At 48.7% G+C, this 20,325-nt stretch overlaps 1 protein-coding gene across 2 annotated transcripts; it reads left to right on the forward strand.

Moving 5' to 3' along the window:
* The first annotated feature begins 1,238 nt into the window (after positions 1-1,238).
* SCAMP5 (secretory carrier membrane protein 5) lies at positions 1,239-20,101 on the forward strand. 2 transcript variants are annotated; one of them, XM_068537123.1, is made up of 8 exons: positions 1,239-1,326; positions 8,879-8,989; positions 12,152-12,206; positions 12,970-13,098; positions 15,295-15,451; positions 16,535-16,636; positions 17,070-17,187; positions 17,453-20,101. In XM_068537123.1, exons 3-8 carry the CDS (start codon positions 12,200-12,202, stop codon positions 17,645-17,647), a joined length of 708 nt encoding a protein of 235 aa, XP_068393224.1. In that variant the 5' UTR covers positions 1,239-1,326; positions 8,879-8,989; positions 12,152-12,199; the 3' UTR covers positions 17,648-20,101. The 2 variants fall into 2 exon arrangements, with proteins under 2 accessions (XP_068393224.1, XP_068393234.1); XM_068537133.1 differs by lacking the exon at positions 1,239-1,326 and having other exon boundaries at positions 8,869-8,989.
* The last annotated feature ends 224 nt before the right edge of the window (positions 20,102-20,325 follow it).

The raw sequence follows: 20,325 nt of genomic DNA on the forward strand, positions 1-20,325 counted from the left end.
TGAGGCTCCCTCCCTTTCCTTGCCTCTCCTGCACTAATTCTTGTCTGCCTTCCTTCACTCTGACCCCCTTTCTATCCCAGCTGTGGGAGTGAGGCCCCACTCCCAGCAGGCTGAGACCAGACAATGGGCGCTTGTTCTGGGCAAAGAATCCCCTCAGTGTCTCCCACCCACTGAGGTCCCCTTCCAGGCCCAGGATGGTGTGGGCGGAGGGCACTGTGGAGGGCAGGAGCCATTGGCTGGCAGGACAGAGGGTGGCCCTGGTTGTAGATATCCCACAGGAGGTTTACAATGTAAACATCACTCACAATAAAAGCCAGTCTGTCTTTCACTCCCAGCCCCATCTCTCCAAGTGGGTCTCTCTCTACCCTCATTGGTTCTGGGTTTTTAAACATTTAGCCTGATTTCTACTCACTTTCAGTGTTCATCTCTGCATAACACAGTTTCTTTCTTTATCTCTCCCTTCCTCTCTCTCTCTCTTTCTTTTTCTGTTTTTCTTTCTAGGCCTCTCCCTTTCTATCCCTCTGTGTAGTTTGTCAGTCCCTATTTCTTATCTCTTTCTCACTTCCTCATGCTCTCTCCCCTCTTTCTTTGTCTTTTTTTTTCCCTCTCCAAATCTTGATCTCTCCATGTCTCTGTCTCTTCGTGTTTCTGTGTCTCTATGTTCATGGCTCTCCTCTCTTGTCTTTCTATGTCTATCATTTTTGGATTTGTGTGTCCTTGTCTATGTCTCGTTTCTGTCTCTTTATGTTTCATCTCTGATCTTCCATCCTCCATCCCCTCTCTGTCACTTTGGGTCTGTGGATCTGAAGGGCCTTCACCAGTCATCACACTCCTGCTCACAAAGCTCCCTCTCATTCTTCCTTTCTGGTACGTCCCAGTGGCTCCTGGGACTGGCATGGGAGGTTATTTTCCCCAGTTTACAGATTTGGAAGCTGAGGCTCTGATTATTGGTACCAGACTCCCATTTCTTGGTCTCTTCCTCGACGTTCTCGCCTTGCTCTTGTCCCCGCCGTGCCTGCCGACCACCTGATCGGGCCCTGTCCCTGGAACTTAGCACCTCGGACAGCTCCTGTAAGGTGCGGGGATGGCCAGGCCTTCCTTCTCGCGAGTTCAGGAGGAGCGGCCCTAGAGGAAGCTCGGGAATCTCGCGAGAGCGGCTGCTGCAGGCAGGCCGGCGCGGGCGCGCGAGGAACTGGCCCGAGGCGCGCGCACGCTCGCGCACCCCGTCGCCAGCCCCGGAGCCGCTCGCGGCCGGCTCCGCGCCTCATCGTTGGGTGCATAGCAGCGTAGCGCGGCGGCCTTTCCGCAGCCGAGCGACAGCAGCGGGTGAGTCCCGGGCCTAAAGGGCCAGAAAAGGGCTTTGTAGGGAAGTTGGGCGCAGGGCGGGAAGGGGTCACCCCATCTCCAGCTTTGTACCCCCTACGCTTCACCTTTGGATGCCGGGGTCAGGTCGAGCGGGAGAGGCGCAGAGTCGAGGTGACCTTCCCTGTTGGGGCCGGGGAAGAGAACCTCGGGTGCCCCAGACCCCCACAACCCCCGCCATCCCCATTCCCGGCTCCCACAGAAGGAACCCAGTCTTGGATGACGTCAGACCCCTAGATTCTGGAGCCTGGGCCTTGGGCCCTCCATACCCCCTCAGCCCCACCTGGCGTTCCCTGGAAACAGGCCTCCTCCTCCTCCTGGGGATGGCGCACGCGGCCTGGGATGGGGGCGTCTGGAGGCGGGTTGACTGTGGCCTCCTTTGGGTCCTTCCTTACAAGAGGCGCCTGCAGGTGGATGCAGGTTGTACTCCCCACCTCCTAGACCCCGCCTAAGCGAGGCGGCGGACCTTTGGACAACTCGTCTGAACCACCTCAGTGCTTCATGGGATGGGTGCATTGGCTTGAGCCTGTGGGCCACCAGGGCTTTGGGGTGGTGTGTTGGGGGCGCCAGATGAAGCTCATTCCAACGCTGACCGGAGTCAGTCACGAGGATTGGGGTGAGATGTTTGGGAACCCGTCTCTGCCCCTGCCTCTGGGAGCTCCTAATCTAAAGGTTGGGAAAACCAAGTATAGTCTTGGACTGAGAATTCACTATCTCAGGTAGTTCAAACCGGCAATGCCCCAGCTCCAGGATAAGGAGTTTAGGGAGGGCTGGGCAGACTTTCCCGTGGACACTAGGAGCACAAGGAGAAAGGGAGGCAAGAGGCAGTGAATAGGAGGCTTCTTGGAGGCAGTGAGATTGGGATGAGAGGAGAGGTAACAGAGGGCATTTTCGGGGAATAGTCTGGGCAAAGGCATAGAGGTGGGAATTAAGCATAGCTGTTGGGGAGCCTGGCCTGTGAGTCCAGCCACGTGACTGTGCGCATGGGGTGGAGAAGTCTGGAGAATTTTGCAGCCTGTGCCCTAACTGTTCTGCCTCCAAGGGGCAGGCCTCTGAGAGAGGGAAATGGTTCTTGCAGGGGCATGACTGGCAAAGAGATTTTGTCTGGGGCTGCACAGATGGTGCTAGTTGAGATTTGATCTGGGTTTGATGAGCCTGAGTTGCTGAGAGAGGACTGACCAGTCATGGGCCACAGAAAGAGGGTCTTCTTAGGTCTAGCAAACCCATGGAGAGTTAGCAGGGTCCTGGGAGGGGAGCTCTGGTTAGGGGCCTTGGGCTCTGTTCCTGTTTCTTTAACCCTTTCTCTGGTGGGCTGGCTGGCCACCTCTGAACAAATTGATTCCTCTCTCTGGGTATCTCTTTGCCAGCACCTTTCTCTAGGGATGAAATAATAGGACTAAGTACTGACCTCCCTTGAGGAAGCTGCTTGTTCTAGTTTAGAGCGTCCTTCTCAGTTCTTCTACCTCTTCCTTTTCCTTTTCTCCCCCCTCCCTCTGCCTTCCTCTCCCTGTCCCTGCCCCCTCCCCACAGCAGTTCCTCTACAGGCTGCACTTCCTTCCTTGCTGACAGCCCGGAGTCTCTGAACGTCTCCTGGAGGAAGTGTGGTACAGCAGGGTTCACAGAAGCTGTGGGCTTAGCCTGATTTGGGGAGGGCATCAGTTGCTCCACTCCTACCCCGGGAGGGTGTCCAAGGCTTAAGCAAGAACATAATTGCCCATTCTCTGTGCCCTGCCCTGTGCTGGGTCCCTCCTGGAAGCCCCATCCATGATGGAACGAGGAAGAGATTGGATGAGAATGAGTGAGCACTTGGTGCCCAATAACTGGTTCAGAATTTAAGCAGTGGGAGGCACAGCAGCGATGTCTGGAAGGGCTTCCCAGAAGAGGTGGGGTGTGAGAAAAATAGTAGGACTCAGAGGAGGTGATAGGGCTCTGGTTTAGGGTCACTGGAAGCAGACAGGATGGCTTGATATGATCTGCATGAAGCTGGGTTGTGTGGGAAGTAGGTCAGCCTGTGGTAGAGAAGCAAAAGGTGGTGGGTCGGAGGTTTGTAGCTGATTGACACAAGGTCTTGACTGCCAAGCACAGGATCAGTAGGGGCTACTGAAGAGTCATCATAGGACAGTGATAGCAATGCTAGGAGTGTACTGTTCTCTGAGGAATAGTCATAGTTTGGGGACATCAGGGCTGGAGATATGGGATTGGGTGTGGGTTAAGGGGACCAGAGGTAGAGCAAGAGGGGGAAACTTCCATCTTAGCAGATAGGCTCTGGGCAGACAGCAAGAAAATGACCATTTCTATGCCAAGGATGGGGGCTCAGGCTGGGGAGGAGGGAGGGCTGGTGAGTAGGGAGTCCTGGAACTAACCCCAGGTCCCTGTCCTGATCTGAGGCCATACTTGACTCCCTTCTCTCTGCCATGGACCTCACTTTCTTTACTGTGGGACCTTCTGTCCTCCCAACTTCACAGTTAGAAATGGAATAAATTATAGTCTGGTTTTTTCGAACAAAATTCAGTTAGTATTTGCTGTCTTATTGATAACTAAGGAGGTGCTTCTTTAGGCCTACATCTTTGGGGGGATATGTAGCACCCCCAGTGCCTCCCAGCGTTATGAAAGACTCTCAGTTGAGGAATTGCTACTTCTCCCATTTTGCAGTTTAAGAACTTTGGTTTGCAGAGGCCAGTCATTGCTGCTCCCCTCTCCCCCAATACAAGTATAAAGGCTAAGCCCTGCTATAAGAGCAGAAGAGCCTGGAACCTTCCATTCTTGTGACCTCAGCCTCCTGTAGCCCTCCCAAGCCTAAATTCTCTCTGGGCTAACCATGTACAAACAAGGCAGCCTTGCTCTGTACTCTGGCCCTGAGTGCTGGCTTTCCCACCATCCATACTTTGCTACACTGACTTCTCTGTAACCATGGGCACACCTTTGGGAGACAGCCTGGGACCAGACGGGAGTCAGGTTGGAGCCAGGGTTAGAGCCTCCTTCCCTGAGGCTCCTACAATCTAGTTATTGCCCAGTCTCCCCCTGCCTCTCTTCTTTGTTTCCCTGGAGGACATTAGTGCTGGACCACAGTCTCCCTTTCCACATCCCATTGTCTCATGGGGGGCAATGCCTCCTTTGGCCACCCTTTCTACCAGCTACACCTGAGTCTGTTCATCATTGGCATGTTGCCACCTCCAAAATCTTAAACTCCAGTATCATTCTCTGACCACAGTCCAATTTCTGCTTTACCTACTTTGGGACCTCAAGGAGACCTCAAGTTCTCTGACACCTCCATTTTCTCTGTCTCATGAGCATGACACCTTCTGTGTCCTTCCTGGACTCCATGGTCCAGGATTTTAACCATTCTCTGGCTCATGCCCTCAGTGACCATGCCACTTTGCCTGTGTGTCCCACCCCAGCAGCAGACCCCCCAATTCTGGATTCTATACTCAGAATATGGAAAGCTTCTGGTGGCCATCACATACCAGGGCAGTCTGGTTCTGCTTCCGTGGAGGGTCTCCAGCCTCAGCTGTCCCTCCATCACTTCTAGAAACCCCTTTCCTCTTCCCATCAGCTTTCCATTCTATTCCATGGGAGGAGTATTCCAAACTTGGACTATTATCCCAAAGCCCTTTACTCATGGAGAGGGTTAGTTGAGGGGGGTTGTATGTGGGAGTTGGAACCACACTTACGTTTCTCCACTTCTTGAATCCCAGTAGAAGGAGGGCTCCTAATCTAACATACCTGCTCTGTGCTATGGATGCTGGCCCTACCTATCTCCTGAGATAGCAGTGTCTGTCAGCTCTTTCCCCCTCTACTGTATCTTCAGCCTCTCCACCGTTTTCCTTAATAATACCTTCCTCCCAGCTTATATATATGCTCAAGTCTCCTATCTGGAAAAACCTTTCTAACTGTATGTCTTCCTCTAGCTGCTGCTGTTTTAAACCTGTGGCTTTGTCTCACTAGAAAAGTGATATATGACTGTTGCAGAAATTTTAGAAAATAAAGATAAAAGAAAGACAACAAATAACTTGTAATGTCACTATCAAGAGATCGCTACTATTAATCCTTTAGTGTATGGTGTTTCTTTGTTGACACTAATATCCTCTATGTTATATTAGAGTCTCAGCTGCGTTTTTTGATTTAAAAAAAATTTTTTTTAGGTCTTTATTTAATTTGTTACAATGTTGCTTCTGTTTTTTTAAGTTTTGGTTTTTTGGCTGCGAGGCATGTGGGATCTTAGCTCCCCGACCGGGGATCAAACCCACACCCCCTGCATTGGAAGGCGCAGTCTTAACTACTGGACCACCAGGGGTGTCCATCAGCTGAGTTTTTTGAAAGATTAGTCTGCTAGACTTGTCCCTCTTCCTCTCCTCATGTTCCCTCATTTCTGGGCAGCTGGCCTCTACCCCACCACTTCCTGAAGCTGTGACCTCCTAATTGCCAAATCAGCCCATGTCACACCTGACCACTCTATGGCCAAGGACGTTGTTGACCTGGTTGACCAGTCATTAAAAAGTTTGAGGTAACCTGTATTCATTGACATGAAACATTGTCATGAGGTATTGAGTGGAAAAAAACAGGTTATAAAAGAGCGTGTATAAAATGATCTCATTTTTGTCATATATGCTTATGTATACATAAAAACCAAAAACCTAAAGGTCAGACTGTTAAAGGGGTGACCACTGAGAAGGTGGATTTTGGAAGAACTTGTATTTTCTACTTCATGCACTTTGATTTGTTTTTTTTAACTTGCAGATATTTTTATACATGTTGCTAAAAAGCAACATAATTTCATTTTATTAAAAAAGAAATTTTGAGGTTATATTTTTTAAAAGGAGAAGAAGAAGAATAGAAACCTTCAGTGGCTCGCAAGTCTCAGGATAAAACTCAAATCCTGCTCATGGCCTTCAAGGCCAGGATGACTGGCCCCTCCCACCTTTCAACCCTATTGTTGCCTTTTCTTCCTTACTTCCACTTTGGACTTTATCTGTGCTCTACTTCTTTCTGTTCCTTGAATTCGCCATGCTGTTACTCCTGACCTTCCCTTTGCGTGTGCTTTCCTGGTTCTTTCCTTTCCTGGCCAACTCTTATTCATCCTCCAGGATTCAGCTCTGATATCGCTTCCTCTGTGAAGCCCTCCCTGGCTTTTCCAGGATGGACCAGGGAGGTGCTCCTCTGTGTTCCCATAGCTTTGTGTACTTGCTCTCCTGGAGCACTTCTCAGGCTTTGTTGTAACTGTCCCTTGATTTAGCTGCATCCTCTACTCTTAACCACCTCACTTTCAACTCAGACGTGTCTCCCCTATTACAGAGAAAATTGAAGCAGATATGTGGGATGTGCACTGTCCTTTCCAAGGCCTCAAACCTCCCCGATCTGCTTGCGTCATGTTCTCCTTGCCACCTGTTAGGATTGAGGCTTGTCCCACCTCTTTGCACTGGACCTCATGCTTCTCCCCCTTTCAGGGGTTTGCTCCATTAATTAACCTCTGTCTCTATTGTAATTGCAACTCTTCCCTGGATCTTTCACATCTCTAGCTTATTAACATCCTAAACAAACAACCCTCAGACATAGTCCTCCCTGGACCCCATAGCCCACCCAGGTAGTACCCTGTCTCTGTTCTCTTCCAAGGCAGGCTTCTTCAACGTGCTGTCTACACCTGCTCTCAGCTTATGTGTTCAACTATATAATTTGGCTGCTACTACCCCCTCCCACCCCTCCCCCCAACTCCCAGCTGCCACCGCCACCAAAGTAGTTCTTGCTGGGGTCACAGGTGACTTGCTGTTGCTGAGCGTACTGGACATTTTTCAGTCCAGCCCTTTCCATGCTGGACCTCTCAGGGGCATCTGTCATATTTGTCCACTCTCTACTCCTGGCTTTGGAGACTTCACACTCTCCTGGTTTTCCTCCTGCCTCATCAGCTGCTCCTACTCATTCTTTGCCAGCTCATCCTCTTCTGCCTGACTTTTCTTTTTTTTTTTCTAAACAGGTAATACAGTTACGTGATCCATAATTCAAAAAGATGTCCTAAATTTCATCAGTTCTAAGATGAACATTTTGATATTTCCGAAAACATTTTAATGTCTGTGTCTTTAAAATTTTGGCATCTTATCATTATAAGTTGGTGGCATTTTTTTCTTTCTTTTGTTCAATAAGATAATGATCTATCTTAAAATTGATGGTGTCTTGGATTTGACGGTATAAGGATACACAGTAAAAATTTCCTCCCACCTACTCCCCTATTCCGCATGTATTCAGTTCCTCTGGCCCCCAGGAACCACAATTATTTTTTTCTTGATGTCCTACTAGAGATTCTTTGTGTATATATTATGAAATGCAACTGTATATATCCCCATCCTGACTTAAAAGTATTTATTTATTTATTTTTAAAATTTTATTTTATTATTTTAAAAAAATATTTATTTATTTACTTATTTGGTAGCGCCGGGTCTTAGCTGCGGCTCGCCAGCTCCTTAGTTGCAGCACATGGGCTCCTTAGTTGCTGCAGGCGGGCTCCTTAGTTGTGGCTCCAGGCTTCTTAGTTGTGGCATGCAAACTCTTAGTTGCGGCATGCATGTGGGATCTAGTTCCCCGACCAGGGATTGAACCCGGGCCCCCTGCATTGGGAACGCCAAGTCTTATCCACTGCGCCACCAAGTCCCTTTATTTATTTTTATGAAGTATAATTGACATACATTACTTTCAAGTGTACAACATAATGATATTTGTACAACTTAATATTTGTATGTACTGTGAATTAATCACCACAATAAGGCTAGTTAACATCCACCGCCACACATAGTTACAGAATTTCTTTTCCTGGTGATGAGAACTTTTAAGATTTACTCTCTTAGCAACTTTCAAATATGCAGTACAGTGTTATTAACTGTAGTCACCATGCTGTACCTTACATCCCTGTGATTTATTTATTTAGAACTGGAAGTTTGTACCTTTTGACCCCCTTCACCCATTTCACCCACCCCTCAGCCCCCGCCTCTGGAAACCACCAATCTGTTCTGTATGGATGAGCTTGGTTTTTTGTTTGTTTGCTTTTTTAAATTTTATTTTGTTTTAGATTCCACAAATAAGTGAGATCGTACAGTATTTGTCTTTCCTTGTCTGACTTACTTCACTTAGCATAATGCTCTCAAGGTCCATTCATGTTGTCACAAATGGCAAGATTTCATTCACCAACATTTGGTGTCTCATCCTTCTTATAACAGCCATTCTAACACGTGTGAGGTGATATCTCATTGTGGTTTTGATTTGCATTTCCCTGATGATTAGTGATGTTGAGCGTCTTTTCATGTATTGATACCCATTGGCCATCTGTATGTCTATTTCCCCAACTTTTTATTTTGAAACATTTCAAAGCTACAAAAAGTTTAAAGAACAGTGCAATGAACGCTTGTACTAGGGTACTTCACCTAGATTCACCAGCTGTTAACATTTCATGACATTTGCTTTGTCTATCAATATCTCTGATTTTTTTTTTTTTTTTTTTTTTGGCCGTGCCGCGTGGCTTGAGGGATCTTAGCTCCCCCACCAGGGATTGAACCCGGGCCCACAGCAGTGAAAGCGCCGAGTCCTAACCACTGAACCACCAGGGAATTCCCTATCTCTGATTTTTTTGCAGAACCATTTGAAAGTAAGTAGCAGACAAGACACTGTATTTCTAAATATGTCAGCATGTATCTCCTAAGAACAAAGATATTCTCCTATGTAACCACAACACCTAAGAAATTTAACATTGAACAATGATATCTACTGTTCAGTCTATATTCAAATTTTTCTACTTGTCCTAAAAATGTCCTTTATAGCTGTGATTTAAAAAGCCAGGACCAGTCATTGCAGTTGGTTGCATGTCTCTTTAGTCTCCTTTAATTTAGATGAGTCCCTTTACCAATTTTTATCTTTCACGACATTAACGTTTATCTTGGAGAATTTCCCACAGTCTGGATTTGTCAGATTCTTTTTCTTAATAATTATTTTCAGACTAAAGATTTTGGCAATAATACTGCATTGATGATCTTATGTCCTTCTGTGTGTATCACATCATGAGGCACATAATGTCCTTTCGTCCCATTATCAGAAATGCTAAGTTTGGTCACTTGGTCTGCCAGATCCTCTCATAGAAGTACCTTTTCTCTCTTGTGATTAATATATAATCTGGAGGGTGACACTCAGACTGTGTGACTCCCCTCTTCCCTAACCACCTTCCACCCAGTGGTGTAAGCAGCCATTGATAATCCTTGCCTGTACCAGTTCTGACATAGGGGTTGCAAAATAATGATTTAAAAAATTATGTCATTCCTTCTATATTAGAACTTTTCTTTCCCTCCTCCCTTTCTTTTGTGTATTATAGTGCACTTATGCATTCTTTCAGTGTGTTATGATCCATTACTGACATTACTCATATTTTTTCTCCAGCTTTTTATTTTGAAAACTTTAAACTAAAGTTGAAAGAATAATACAAGGGACACTCATATAACTTCACTCAGATTCACCAATTGTTAGCATTTGCCACATTTGCTTTGATTCTGTCTATATCTATCCATTCATTATTTCTTATTTTTCTGAACTATTTGAAGCAAGTTTCAGATATCACGATACTTTACCCCTAAGCACTTGAGCACATATTTCCTAAGAAAAAGGACATTTTCCTACATAACCTCAATAACATTATCACACCCAAGAAATGTAACGTAGACATAATAATATTATCTAGAGTCTATATTCAAGTTTCCTCTGATATCCCAGTGTTTCCCTCTTGAACCAGGATCCAGTCAAGGTTTACACATCAGTTTTTGTTGCCATGTAGCTTTTCTTTTTTTTAATATTTTATTTATTTATTTGGCTGCACCAGGTCTTAGTTGCGGCACACAGGATCTTTAGTTGCAGCGCTTGGGCTCTTTAGTTGTGGCATGTGAACTCTTAGTTGAGGCATGCATGTGGGATCTAGTTCCGTGACCAGGGATTGAACCTGGGTCCCCTGCACTGGGAGTGCAGAGTCTTATCCACTAGACCAGGGGTCCCCAACCCCCCTCCCCCATCAGTCTGCAGCCCGAGGCCTGTTAGGACCCAGGCCACACAGTGAGAGAGCGAAGCTTCATCTGCCGCTCCCCATCGCTTGCATTACCGCCTGAACCACCCCCACCCCCCCACCCCTGCACCATGCATGGAAAAATTGTCTTCTGCGAAACTGGTCCCTGGTGCCAGAGAGGTCAGGGACTGCTGCACTAGACCACCAGGGAATTCCCCAACAATCTTTCATCCAGTGAAATATTTAGCAGCCACTGAGGATCCTTGTCTGAATCAGCTATTACATTCATGATTGCAAAATTAGGAGATTTTCTAATTCTGTCACTCCTACACTTAGTGCTAGCATTCTTCTGCAAAGAATAGCTTTCTTTCTTCCTTCCTCCCTCTTCTTTTTAAAAATAAGAGTGTCACTTTGGACTCATGGATTATTTTTTAATAATGTTATATTACTGTCATTATTTTTGAAGCTCTTAATTCTCCCAAATTTGGCTGGTGGTAGTTCCTTCAAACTGGTGTCCTCTTGACACCAATTAGTTGAATTCCTTCTTGCTTCTGGCACCACAAGATGTTTTAGGCTAACGTTGTATTTCCTTGTCCTGGCTTGGGACCAGCCACATATTTTTAAAGTCATGAGTTCATATTGATGCCTCCAATTCAAATCCAACATCACAGGACTCTGTCTTACCTTCCTATATTCCATATTCTGTCTCCATACCTAACACTGAGAACCCAGGTTCCAACAACATGAACACATTCTCTCATATGCTGTCTGCTACGGTTCACATGACAGAGTTTCAGAATCACCACACTAGTACCAACAGTAAGAGTAAACCCGCTAAGATTTCAGATTTCTTTCCAGTTGTTTTTGCTCTTGAGATATATCCCTCTAAGAGAACACAGAGTACTGAGATCAAGTCACTTGGCCAGTTCTTTTTCCTGTGTGATTGTGTTATCAATTCACAGTATAGATAACTTCGTTTGTTTTTGTTTATTTCTATTTTAATGGTTCTCTCCAATTTCTTTTTTGTTTGTTTCTGTTTTTGGCCGCATTTCGAGGCTTGTGGGTTCTTAGTTCCCTGACCAAGGATCAAACCCAGTCCCGTGAGGGAAAGTGCCAAGTCCTAACCACTGGACCACCAGGGAATTCCCTGCTTTTTCTACTTAACAGTATATCCTGGAAATCATTCCATAGCAGTTCATAGAGACCATCTTCATTCTTTTTTACATCTATATATTACTGCATTGACTGATGTACCATAGTTTATTCAAACAGTTGGATTTAGGTTGCTTCCAACATTTTGCTATTGCAAAATAGTGTCATGTTGAATAACATGTATTTGTTGTTTCTTACTTGTGGGTAAATAACTAGAAGTAGGATTCTGGGGACAAAAGCAAAAAATATTTTTATTCTCCTCTCCCCTCCTTTTTTTTCTTTTTTTTAATATGAAAGGTAGCATAAACTATTCTGTGTCTTGCATTTTTTCAACTACTTGTAGTTGTGGAGTTCTTTCCATATCAGTATTTTTTTTTTAATTTTTTGACAGATTTTATTTATTTATTTATCTACCTATTTATTTATTTATTTATTTTTGGCTGCATTGGGTCTTCATTGCTGCTCTGTGAGGTGGGAGCTGCCTCCGGTTCATTCCACCGTGGAAATGTGGGATGAGTCCTGCTCCAGGGAGTTTGCAGCCTGGCTGGGACTAAGAGAAGGACTAGGTTGGGTGAGCCATGATCCTCAACCTTCTCTGGCTCTTTTTCCTTCCAGTTCAGGACAAAGAGGAGTGGACAGGCCGCTGGGCCGGCTGGTGCCATCATGTCAGGTAAGGAGAGGGTGGGCCACTTGGGTAGGATGTAACAGTGAACTTAAGGTAGGGGTCCCTTTACACCCCCTAGTTTTTGAAGGTTAGGTTATTTCTGTCCTCTTGCCCCTGGATTTCCCCTGGTTCCCCACTGAGGCCTATTTATCCAAGACCCTCACTGTCTAGCCCTCTGTCAGACCTCTGACCCTGGGGACCAAGGTAGCGCATCCTGATGCTCTCGTCCTACTCTCTGTCTGACTGATAAGTGGCATGGGTGGCTCAGTCTCCATCCTCTCTGTCACCATTACTCTCTAATACTCTGAGACCTTTTCCTTCTGGTTTCTGAGTTGTCTGGTTTCCAAAGGCTCAGAGCTGGAGGGACCTGTAGGGAATATCTAGTTTGACCCCCACCCCACTGGATAAACTGAGGTCTGGAGAGGGGTAGTGACTCACCCAAGAGCATGAGTGTTGGAGTGGAGGCTAGAACCCACGTACCCAGACTCACCATCCTGCTTCCTCTACCCGGAACTGGCCCCCCACTGAAGAGGGTGCTGCACCCCTGATGGACAGTGTTTATTGTTTTTATTCTTCTGAGAGACAGTGACACTGCCTCAGGGCTACTTTGGGAGACCTGAGGCAGCGGGGATAGCTGGGTGGGGTTAGCAAAGTGGCCTGTGCCCACAGGGGCCAAGAGGGCAGCCCAGGCCGGGGAAAGAGTGATCATATTGGATCATCAGGGAGGGGAACATTCAGGGTGATACCATGTGATGTGCCTCGCCCACAGAGAAAGTGAACAACTTCCCACCATTGCCCAAATTCATCCCGCTCAAGCCATGTTTCTACCAAGACTTTGAGGCGGATATCCCTCCTCAGCATCTCAGCATGACCAAGCGCCTCTACTACCTCTGGATGCGTGAGTGCTGTGGGATGGGGGTGGGCCATAGCTAGGGAGTGGGGGAGGGGGAAGGCTGGTGGGTGCTGGGCATTGGGACGGGGTCCCCACAGGCCCAGTGTCCTTCAGCCTCACTTGCAGCATCTGTGTGGGCCAGTAAGCCTTTCCCTGCCTGACTCCTGCAGGCTCCTCTCCTGGGCCGACTCCCCAGCTGAGCCTCAGTTTCCCTCAACCTCCCATCTAGGCCTCTCCCCATCTCCCAATCACAGAGCAGCCAGGTGGGGGTCTCTGTCTGCGGTGTAATTGCTCATTTCTTCCTCTCCTTCTCCTTTTCACTGGAGTAGTTTTCCAGGGAACCTCTGGTGACTGCCTCAGGATTCTGGATTTGGAGAGGAATCCTCCCCTCAAAGCCTCATTTTTCTTGCTTCCTCTGGAAAATTGCTCAAAAAGAACATTCAGCTGGGATTTAGGAGATATGGGAGGAGGCTGGGCTGGTCACCCCACTTCCCAAGTGGCAGGTTCCTCATTTATAGGAAAGAGGGTATTGTCTCAGTGATCGCTGTGGTTCCGTGTAGCTCTGTGTTGAGTCTAGAGTTTTAATGTTCTAAGATTTTGAGGTTTAGAGTTTAAAAGCGCCGATTTCTCATGGTCTGTGGCAGTAGAATAATTACGGCCGGGGTACTAGATCAAGTGAGCTGGAGAGAAGTGGGACTGGGAAGAGAGATGTAAACCAATATAAAAACAGTTTAATGTCTGTTCTATATAAAGAGCAAATAAAATCAGTGAGGACACCAAAGTTCCAGGAAATCTGGGGGCTATAAACAGGGGTGGAGGAAATACAGCTGAAACTCACAGAAAGAAATGCTTACCCTCATTGTGAGGGGCCCTGAGAAGGGTGTACCTTCACAGGTGACAGCATTGTCAGGCCAGACTTGGAGAGCACTGGCCCTGGGCTCTGGGAACTCTGCCCCTGAGAAGATCTCATCCAGGAGCTGGATTTAAGGGCTATAAATATCTTCCTAAGTCCTCAGTAGGTGCCCGCCAGATGCTGTGTTCCCAAGGAAGTGTATATAACCCTTGAGATGCTTCAGGGTTCTATTCAGAAGCCAAGACCAGAGATACCTGGCTGTTTGAGGCCAAGATTAAGCCTGCCTTCCTTCATTTATTCAGTAAGTCTTTGTGGGGCCTTAAATGGACTCAGTCTAATGTTCGAGGAAAGGAGCACCCTTTTGTCAGATGACCTGGGTGTGTGTGAGTGACAGCATCAGATAAGCAGACTTGAGGTCCCTGCTGGCTGTGACTCAAGGATACAGTGATTCCGAGGTTCAGCTAGATTATGTGGGCACAGAGGAGGGGGAGCCTGGGTCTCACTCTCGGGGAGCTTCTAGTTTGGTTGATGGGCTGGGATTTGTACCTGGGGAAGCATGAGAGCGCCCAAGTCTTCAGGAGGTCAGAGGGATGGGAGATGAATAAGGCTGCAGTAGTGAAAGAAGGCTTCTTGGAGGAGGTGGCATAATAGTTGTCTAAGAAATGGACTAAAGAAAGACAGATCCCAGCCACTGCTGCCTGCCCCATTTAAGTGTGGAGCGGATGGTACAATGGCTTACAGAGATGTTACCTTTTACTTTCCCCTTTTCATGCCCTACCTTGCAAGAGAAGATGGAAGATGGGTTTCCTGTGCCTTGGGCTTGGTGATTGCTGTGGGTCTGGGATGGCCAGGGGCTGAGGCCATTCTTATAAGGAGAAATTCTTATAAGGAGAAGAGCATTTCTCCCAGGCTGAGGCCTTGGGGCCCTTCAACAGGGCTTGCTGGGCTGAGGCTCTGAGTTCCTGATCTGGAGACTCTTTGTTCTCTGGATTTCTCAGATCCCCAGGAACGGGTGTGGGAGGGGGTTGGTCTGAGCTCCCAGTTTTCTTTCTCACAGTCTGTACTCCCTGTGTGTGTGTACGTATACGTGTGTCTTGTGTATCTGTGTGTGTGTATTCACTGATGTGACTTGTGGGTGTGAATCTGTACAAATGCGGTTTGCATGCGTGTTTGTGTATGTCTTCATCTTTCTGTGCTTGTGCTGTTTGCCTGTGTTTGATTGTGGGTCTGTGTTGAGTTGTGGGGGATGTGTGTGTGTCTGGGTGCTCATATATTTCTGCATGGGCCTTGGTGTCTGTGTGTGTGTCTGGTGTCTGTCTCTGTGTGTGCATGTGCTCCTGGGTCTGCAGTGAATAGCGTAACGCTGGCCGTGAACCTGGTGGGCTGTCTCGCGTGGCTGATCGGAGGCGGGGGAGCTACCAACTTTGGCCTCGCCTTTCTCTGGCTCATCCTCTTCACACCCTGCTCCTACGTCTGCTGGTTTCGGCCCATTTACAAGGCCTTCAAGTAAGTGATGGGTGCTGAACCCCAGCTCCTAACCCTGTCTCTTTGCCCATCTCTACTGTCTCTTCTCTACGTATTTTTGTTTTTATTTTTTATTTTTTTTGCCATCCTGCAAACTCACTTTCCCTTTGTTTACCCTCAGCTCAGACTGCCAGGTAGGATTTAGGCTTCCTGGGAGCTCTTGGCTGGGGTGAGAGGGCTGGAAGTTAGAACCTTTCTCTTAGTTCCTTCCTTCCTCACTCTACCCTTGGGTGGGGGCAACAAAGAAACCGGGCCTGTTCTTGTTTTCCCTACCCCAGGCAGCTAGCTGCATGATAAGTTTTGCCAATGGGGCCACCTGTCTTTATGGAGCTGTCCATCCTTGTACCCGTGGGGCTAGCTGATTTGGCGCCAAGTAGACCATCTATCCACGTGCCAATGGAACAAGCCATCCATGTGCCACTGACACTATGTGCTAATGAGGGCATCCAACTCTGTGCCAAAGGGATTACCCACCCATGTATCAGTAGGGCTAGCTGTCTTAGTGCCAATGGGTGTCTGCCTTGTGTCAAGTGGGATTTTCAATCTTTGTGCCAATGGAGTGTCCCTCTCAGTGCCAGTGTGATCTCAAATATCTTTGCCTATTGGACCCATCCATGTATGTGCCAATTAGGCTATAATCTTGGTGCCAGTAGTGTGTCCGTTCTTGTGCCAATGACACTTTCTATCCTATGGGACCATCCATCCATGTACCTAGATGTCTTGGTGCCGGTAGGGCTGTCCAAACCTTTGACAATGGGTTTGTTTATTCCTGCCACAATGGACCCATCTATTTCTGTGCCAATGGGGCCAACCATCCATGTACCAGTGAGTGGTGCATTCGTGAGGAGATCTCTCCCTATGTAACGTTGTACACACAGGCCTAACACATGGAAACTTGCAAAGATCCATGGGTAAACGCTGTCCTATTTTGGCCTCTTAACTAAGGCCTTTAAATGTCTTCTGTCTATTGTGTACCCACTTAAACTTGGAAGGACTTAGAAGTCTTGAAGGCAGGGAAGCCCTGGCCCTCTACCCAGGTGATGGAAGCCACCTCCTCTGTTGCAGGACTGACAGCTCCTTCAGCTTCATGGCATTCTTCTTCACCTTCATGGCCCAGCTGGTCATCAGCATCATCCAGGCTGTGGGCATCCCAGGCTGGGGTGTCTGGTAAGAGACTGGGGTGTCTGGGACTGACCCAGGGCTAGCAGGGTGGCACCTGGGGTGTGTCCTTTGCTTACTTTTGTGGGCTAAGCTGCCTAGCCTGTGGGAACACCATGAGTTATTGGAAGTGTGAAAGGATTCAGGATAGTTTATAGTAGACAGAGCCATAGCATCAGAGGGGAATGAGAACCTTGCAGTGGTTTTTAGGAGTGCTGAGGGGTATCAAGCATCATGAGATTAAACTGAGGGAAGGAAGCCTTATGTCTGAGGAGCTTGTTTCCTGAGCCAGGGGTTCTTTCTGAACCACTGACACAGGCCCTTTGCATCCAATGATAATGGTCTCTCCCTGTGACAATGAGATGGTCCCTTACTCTAGTGGGGTGGCTCCTGGGTACCCCTCACCATGCAAGGCAGCCCCACAGCTGGCCTATTTCTGCAGCGGCTGGATCGCTACCATTTCCTTCTTCGGAACGAACGTTGGCTCAGCGGTGGTGATGCTCATTCCCACTGTCATGTTCACGGTCATGGCTGTCTTTTCCTTCATTGCCCTCAGCATGGTATGTGGTCACCTCAAGGGTTAGGGGGTGGTGTTGGGAAGGGACTGTGATCTGTAACAACCCTTCTCCCAAGTTACAAGAGGACCCAGGGGTCTTCCAAGGGACTCACTCTGGAATGGCTTGGTGGACTTTGCTCCCAGTGCACAGGGCATGGGTGGGAGGGAGGACTGGCTTTTGCGGTGACTTTTCTCTGGCTCCCATGTCTTTTCTGGATGGGCTGCCTCTTCCCTTTGATTAACCCTTCCTTGTGCTCCTCATTCTACAGGTTCATAAATTCTATCGGGGCAGCGGGGGGAGTTTCAGCAAAGCTCAGGAGGAGTGGACCACAGGGGCATGGAAGAACCCGCACGTGCAGCAGGCGGCCCAGAATGCAGCCATGGGGGCGGCGCAGGGTGCCATGAATCAGCCGCACACTCAGTATTCTGCCACCCCCAACTACACATACTCCAATGAGATGTGAACGAGCCAAGCCTACCAGAAGCTGGCTGGGGGCCGGTGGAACGGGGGCTCAAGCCACACGTAGTGGTGACCAAGCAGGGTTCCCCCTTCCCTTTTTCTCCTCCTCCACTTTGTACAAAGAATCAGAGTTATATATATATATATGTATATCCTCTCCCCCACACCCTTGGATTCACGTGGAGCTGTCCCGTGTGGTGATAGCTGTGTCTGTGTCCCCTTGTGAATAGTGTGCAGTGAAGGTCTCTGTTGTTGTGGTGCTAGATGTATGTTTAGAACTAAACCAGCCCCCCACCCTCCACCAGGCTGCCCCCTCTGACCTTGGCCCAGGGACCCTTCATGGGGCAGGGGGAGGCATAGCAGAAGAGCCTGGCCCCCTCCCAAGGGTTATGAGCTGAAACTTTCCACTTTTGGTCTTACTGGGAAGCAGCAGTATTTAGAACTCATGGGGATCGTAGGGGGGAGAGTGGAGACCTGCAGAGGATCTTCTTTTGCTCCTTCTGATCCAGGTCTCTCCCCGCCACCACCCCCAACCTCCTCCTCCCCTCCTCTCTTCCTGCTGTCAGATTCCTGTGGTCCCTTCTCCTTCCCAGGGTCTCTCTCTTCTCTATGTGGCTTTTCTTTGTCTTCTCCAAGGTTGAGTGTCCCAGTTGTATCTGCTCCTGAGACTGAGCCCCTTCCCAGATCAAGGAAGCAGACAGGGGAGCTGAGCCTTAGCCCTGATGTGGGAGGGCCCACAGCCGGAGATACGGAGCCCACCTGGGTACCTGAATCCCAGGGGATGGAAATGCAAGGCAGCCTCCTCTCTTCCCTGCCTTGCCTTCCCCTCCTTCTCTTCCCAGAGCCCCGTTGAGCCCCGTCTGCCTATGTCCCGGCTGTGGCCTGATTCTCCTACCCTACCCCTACTGTGTTCTAGGTGGCATCTGCCATCCATAAGGGCAGATTCCACTGCCTTCCCTGAAGAGCTGGGTAGTGTCCAGGCAATTTTCAGGTGTAAAGGTGCAGCTGGAGCAGAGGGTATGTAAATAAGTACTGGTCCCTGGGTGTCGTTTGGTTGGCTCAAGCCCACTGGGCAGGTGCTAGGTGTCTCTGAATGACCACTGGATTCCTGGGAGCAATAGCTGTTCTGTTTGGGTCTGATAGAAGGGATAGGCTCAGAGGGCTGGTTCTGGAGGGAAGATCAGAGGAGAAGGCAGGCAGGGCCCGGTGAGAGGGGATCATGCATCCCCCCCACCCCAGCTCACTCTTGGTCATAGGGCAGTTCTGGGCCCTTGAACTCAAGGCCCAGGAAGAAGTACAGGCCCAATCCTATGTGGAAGCACAATGGCTGGAATGTGATTTCAGTTTAGGTGGGGTGGGAGGGGAGATTCTCTGGCTCTTGTTTTTTTTCAAATCAAGATTACTTGCTTCCCTCTGCCTACTAGACTTGATTCTTGGCCCTTCCTCACCCTGTCAGCAACCCCTTTCCTTTCCAGGACAGTGACTGCAGGCCTGTTCTGTCCCAGGCGTTGTGAGAATGTTGTTGGTAGAGGCCCTGGCTCTCTTGGAGGCCTGGAGGGGAGTGGGTTCTCACCCAAGGAGCAGCTCCCCATTTCTCACTCACTGCCCCCACCTCCCACCTGGGCTATTTGGCTTGAAAAACCAAACCCCACCTGGCCACTCTGGGTGGCTCCAGCTTAGAACCCAACACCTGGATTTCCAGGTGCCATCCTGAGCTTTGAGCTCCAGGTACTTCATTTTCCTATAAGGGGAGCCAGGGCCTCTGGGAAGTTATCTTCCTAATGGTCCCTTAGGCTTGGGCCAGAATGTGATTGGCTCTCTCCTCCACCACTTTCTCTGCAGAAAGCAGTTGTCACAGCCCCTAGTACCTGAAAAGAGACCCTAGGTCTAGGTTCTTCCTCCCGTTTCCTTTCTCCCCTCCCAGCCCTCTGGCTCCCTTTCTCTTTGTCTCTCTGGTAACTCCAGGAGGCCTGTGGTCCAGCTGCCAGCCCAGCATTCTTGACCTGTTGGATGCCACCTCCAGTCGATTTCCTGTCCTACCTGCCCTTTCTCTTTCCTGGCTCAGACCTGTATGGCCATGCCCTGGCTCTGCCCTTAGGAAGACCTGCTACCTGTGTGTGGCCCAGCTTGTCCAGGCCCTGGGATGCTGCATCTCCAGGCAACTATGCACTTTCCTGGGGAGGGAGCCAGTACAAGAAGTGGGGGCTGGGCACAGATTCATCTCTGCTGGATGGTCTGGCTTGAGGGTTGGGTGGAAGAAGGCCCAGGTCAGTCTGGGAATCCTCAGGTCTTTGGCCAGCCAGTCACCTGCTTTTGCATTCTGCTGGTGCCCCCTGCCCCTCCTTGTTTCTGGGAGACACAGACCATTCTCCACCTGGCAGTTGACCTGCCTGAGCCAATGTGTCTGTCAGTGGTAACTGAATGAACCATAATAAAGGGGAACATTTGGCCCTCTGTGTCCTGCTGTGTCATGTGTCTTCATGTGGGCCTGTGTGGAGCCTCACCATGGGCTGTAGGCAATGGGGGTAGGGTGGTTTCAGTGGGTCTGAGGCCTGTCATTCCCAGAGGCCAAAAGTCACACACCTCTGTGTGGTTCTTTCTCTGAGGCAGCCTCGAAATTGCCACAGAGGCCTTCTGCCTGTTAGGAGGATGAGTTCTGAGTTCCCTGAGGAAGAAGTAGAA

This window comes from Eschrichtius robustus, chromosome 1 (genome assembly GCF_028021215.1).
Source record: "Eschrichtius robustus isolate mEscRob2 chromosome 1, mEscRob2.pri, whole genome shotgun sequence".
NCBI classification, from domain to species: Eukaryota; Metazoa; Chordata; class Mammalia; order Artiodactyla; family Eschrichtiidae; genus Eschrichtius; species Eschrichtius robustus.

What these genes read in the sequence shown, in the direction of transcription:
- SCAMP5 (XM_068537123.1), top strand. An exon ending in ATCCCAGGCTGGGGTGTCTG is followed by an intron (nt 16,637 to 17,069) that starts GTAAGAGACTGG and finishes CTATTTCTGCAG; the next exon opens with CGGCTGGATCGCTACCATTT. An exon ending in CCTTCATTGCCCTCAGCATG is followed by an intron (nt 17,188 to 17,452) that starts GTATGTGGTCAC and finishes CTCATTCTACAG; the next exon opens with GTTCATAAATTCTATCGGGG.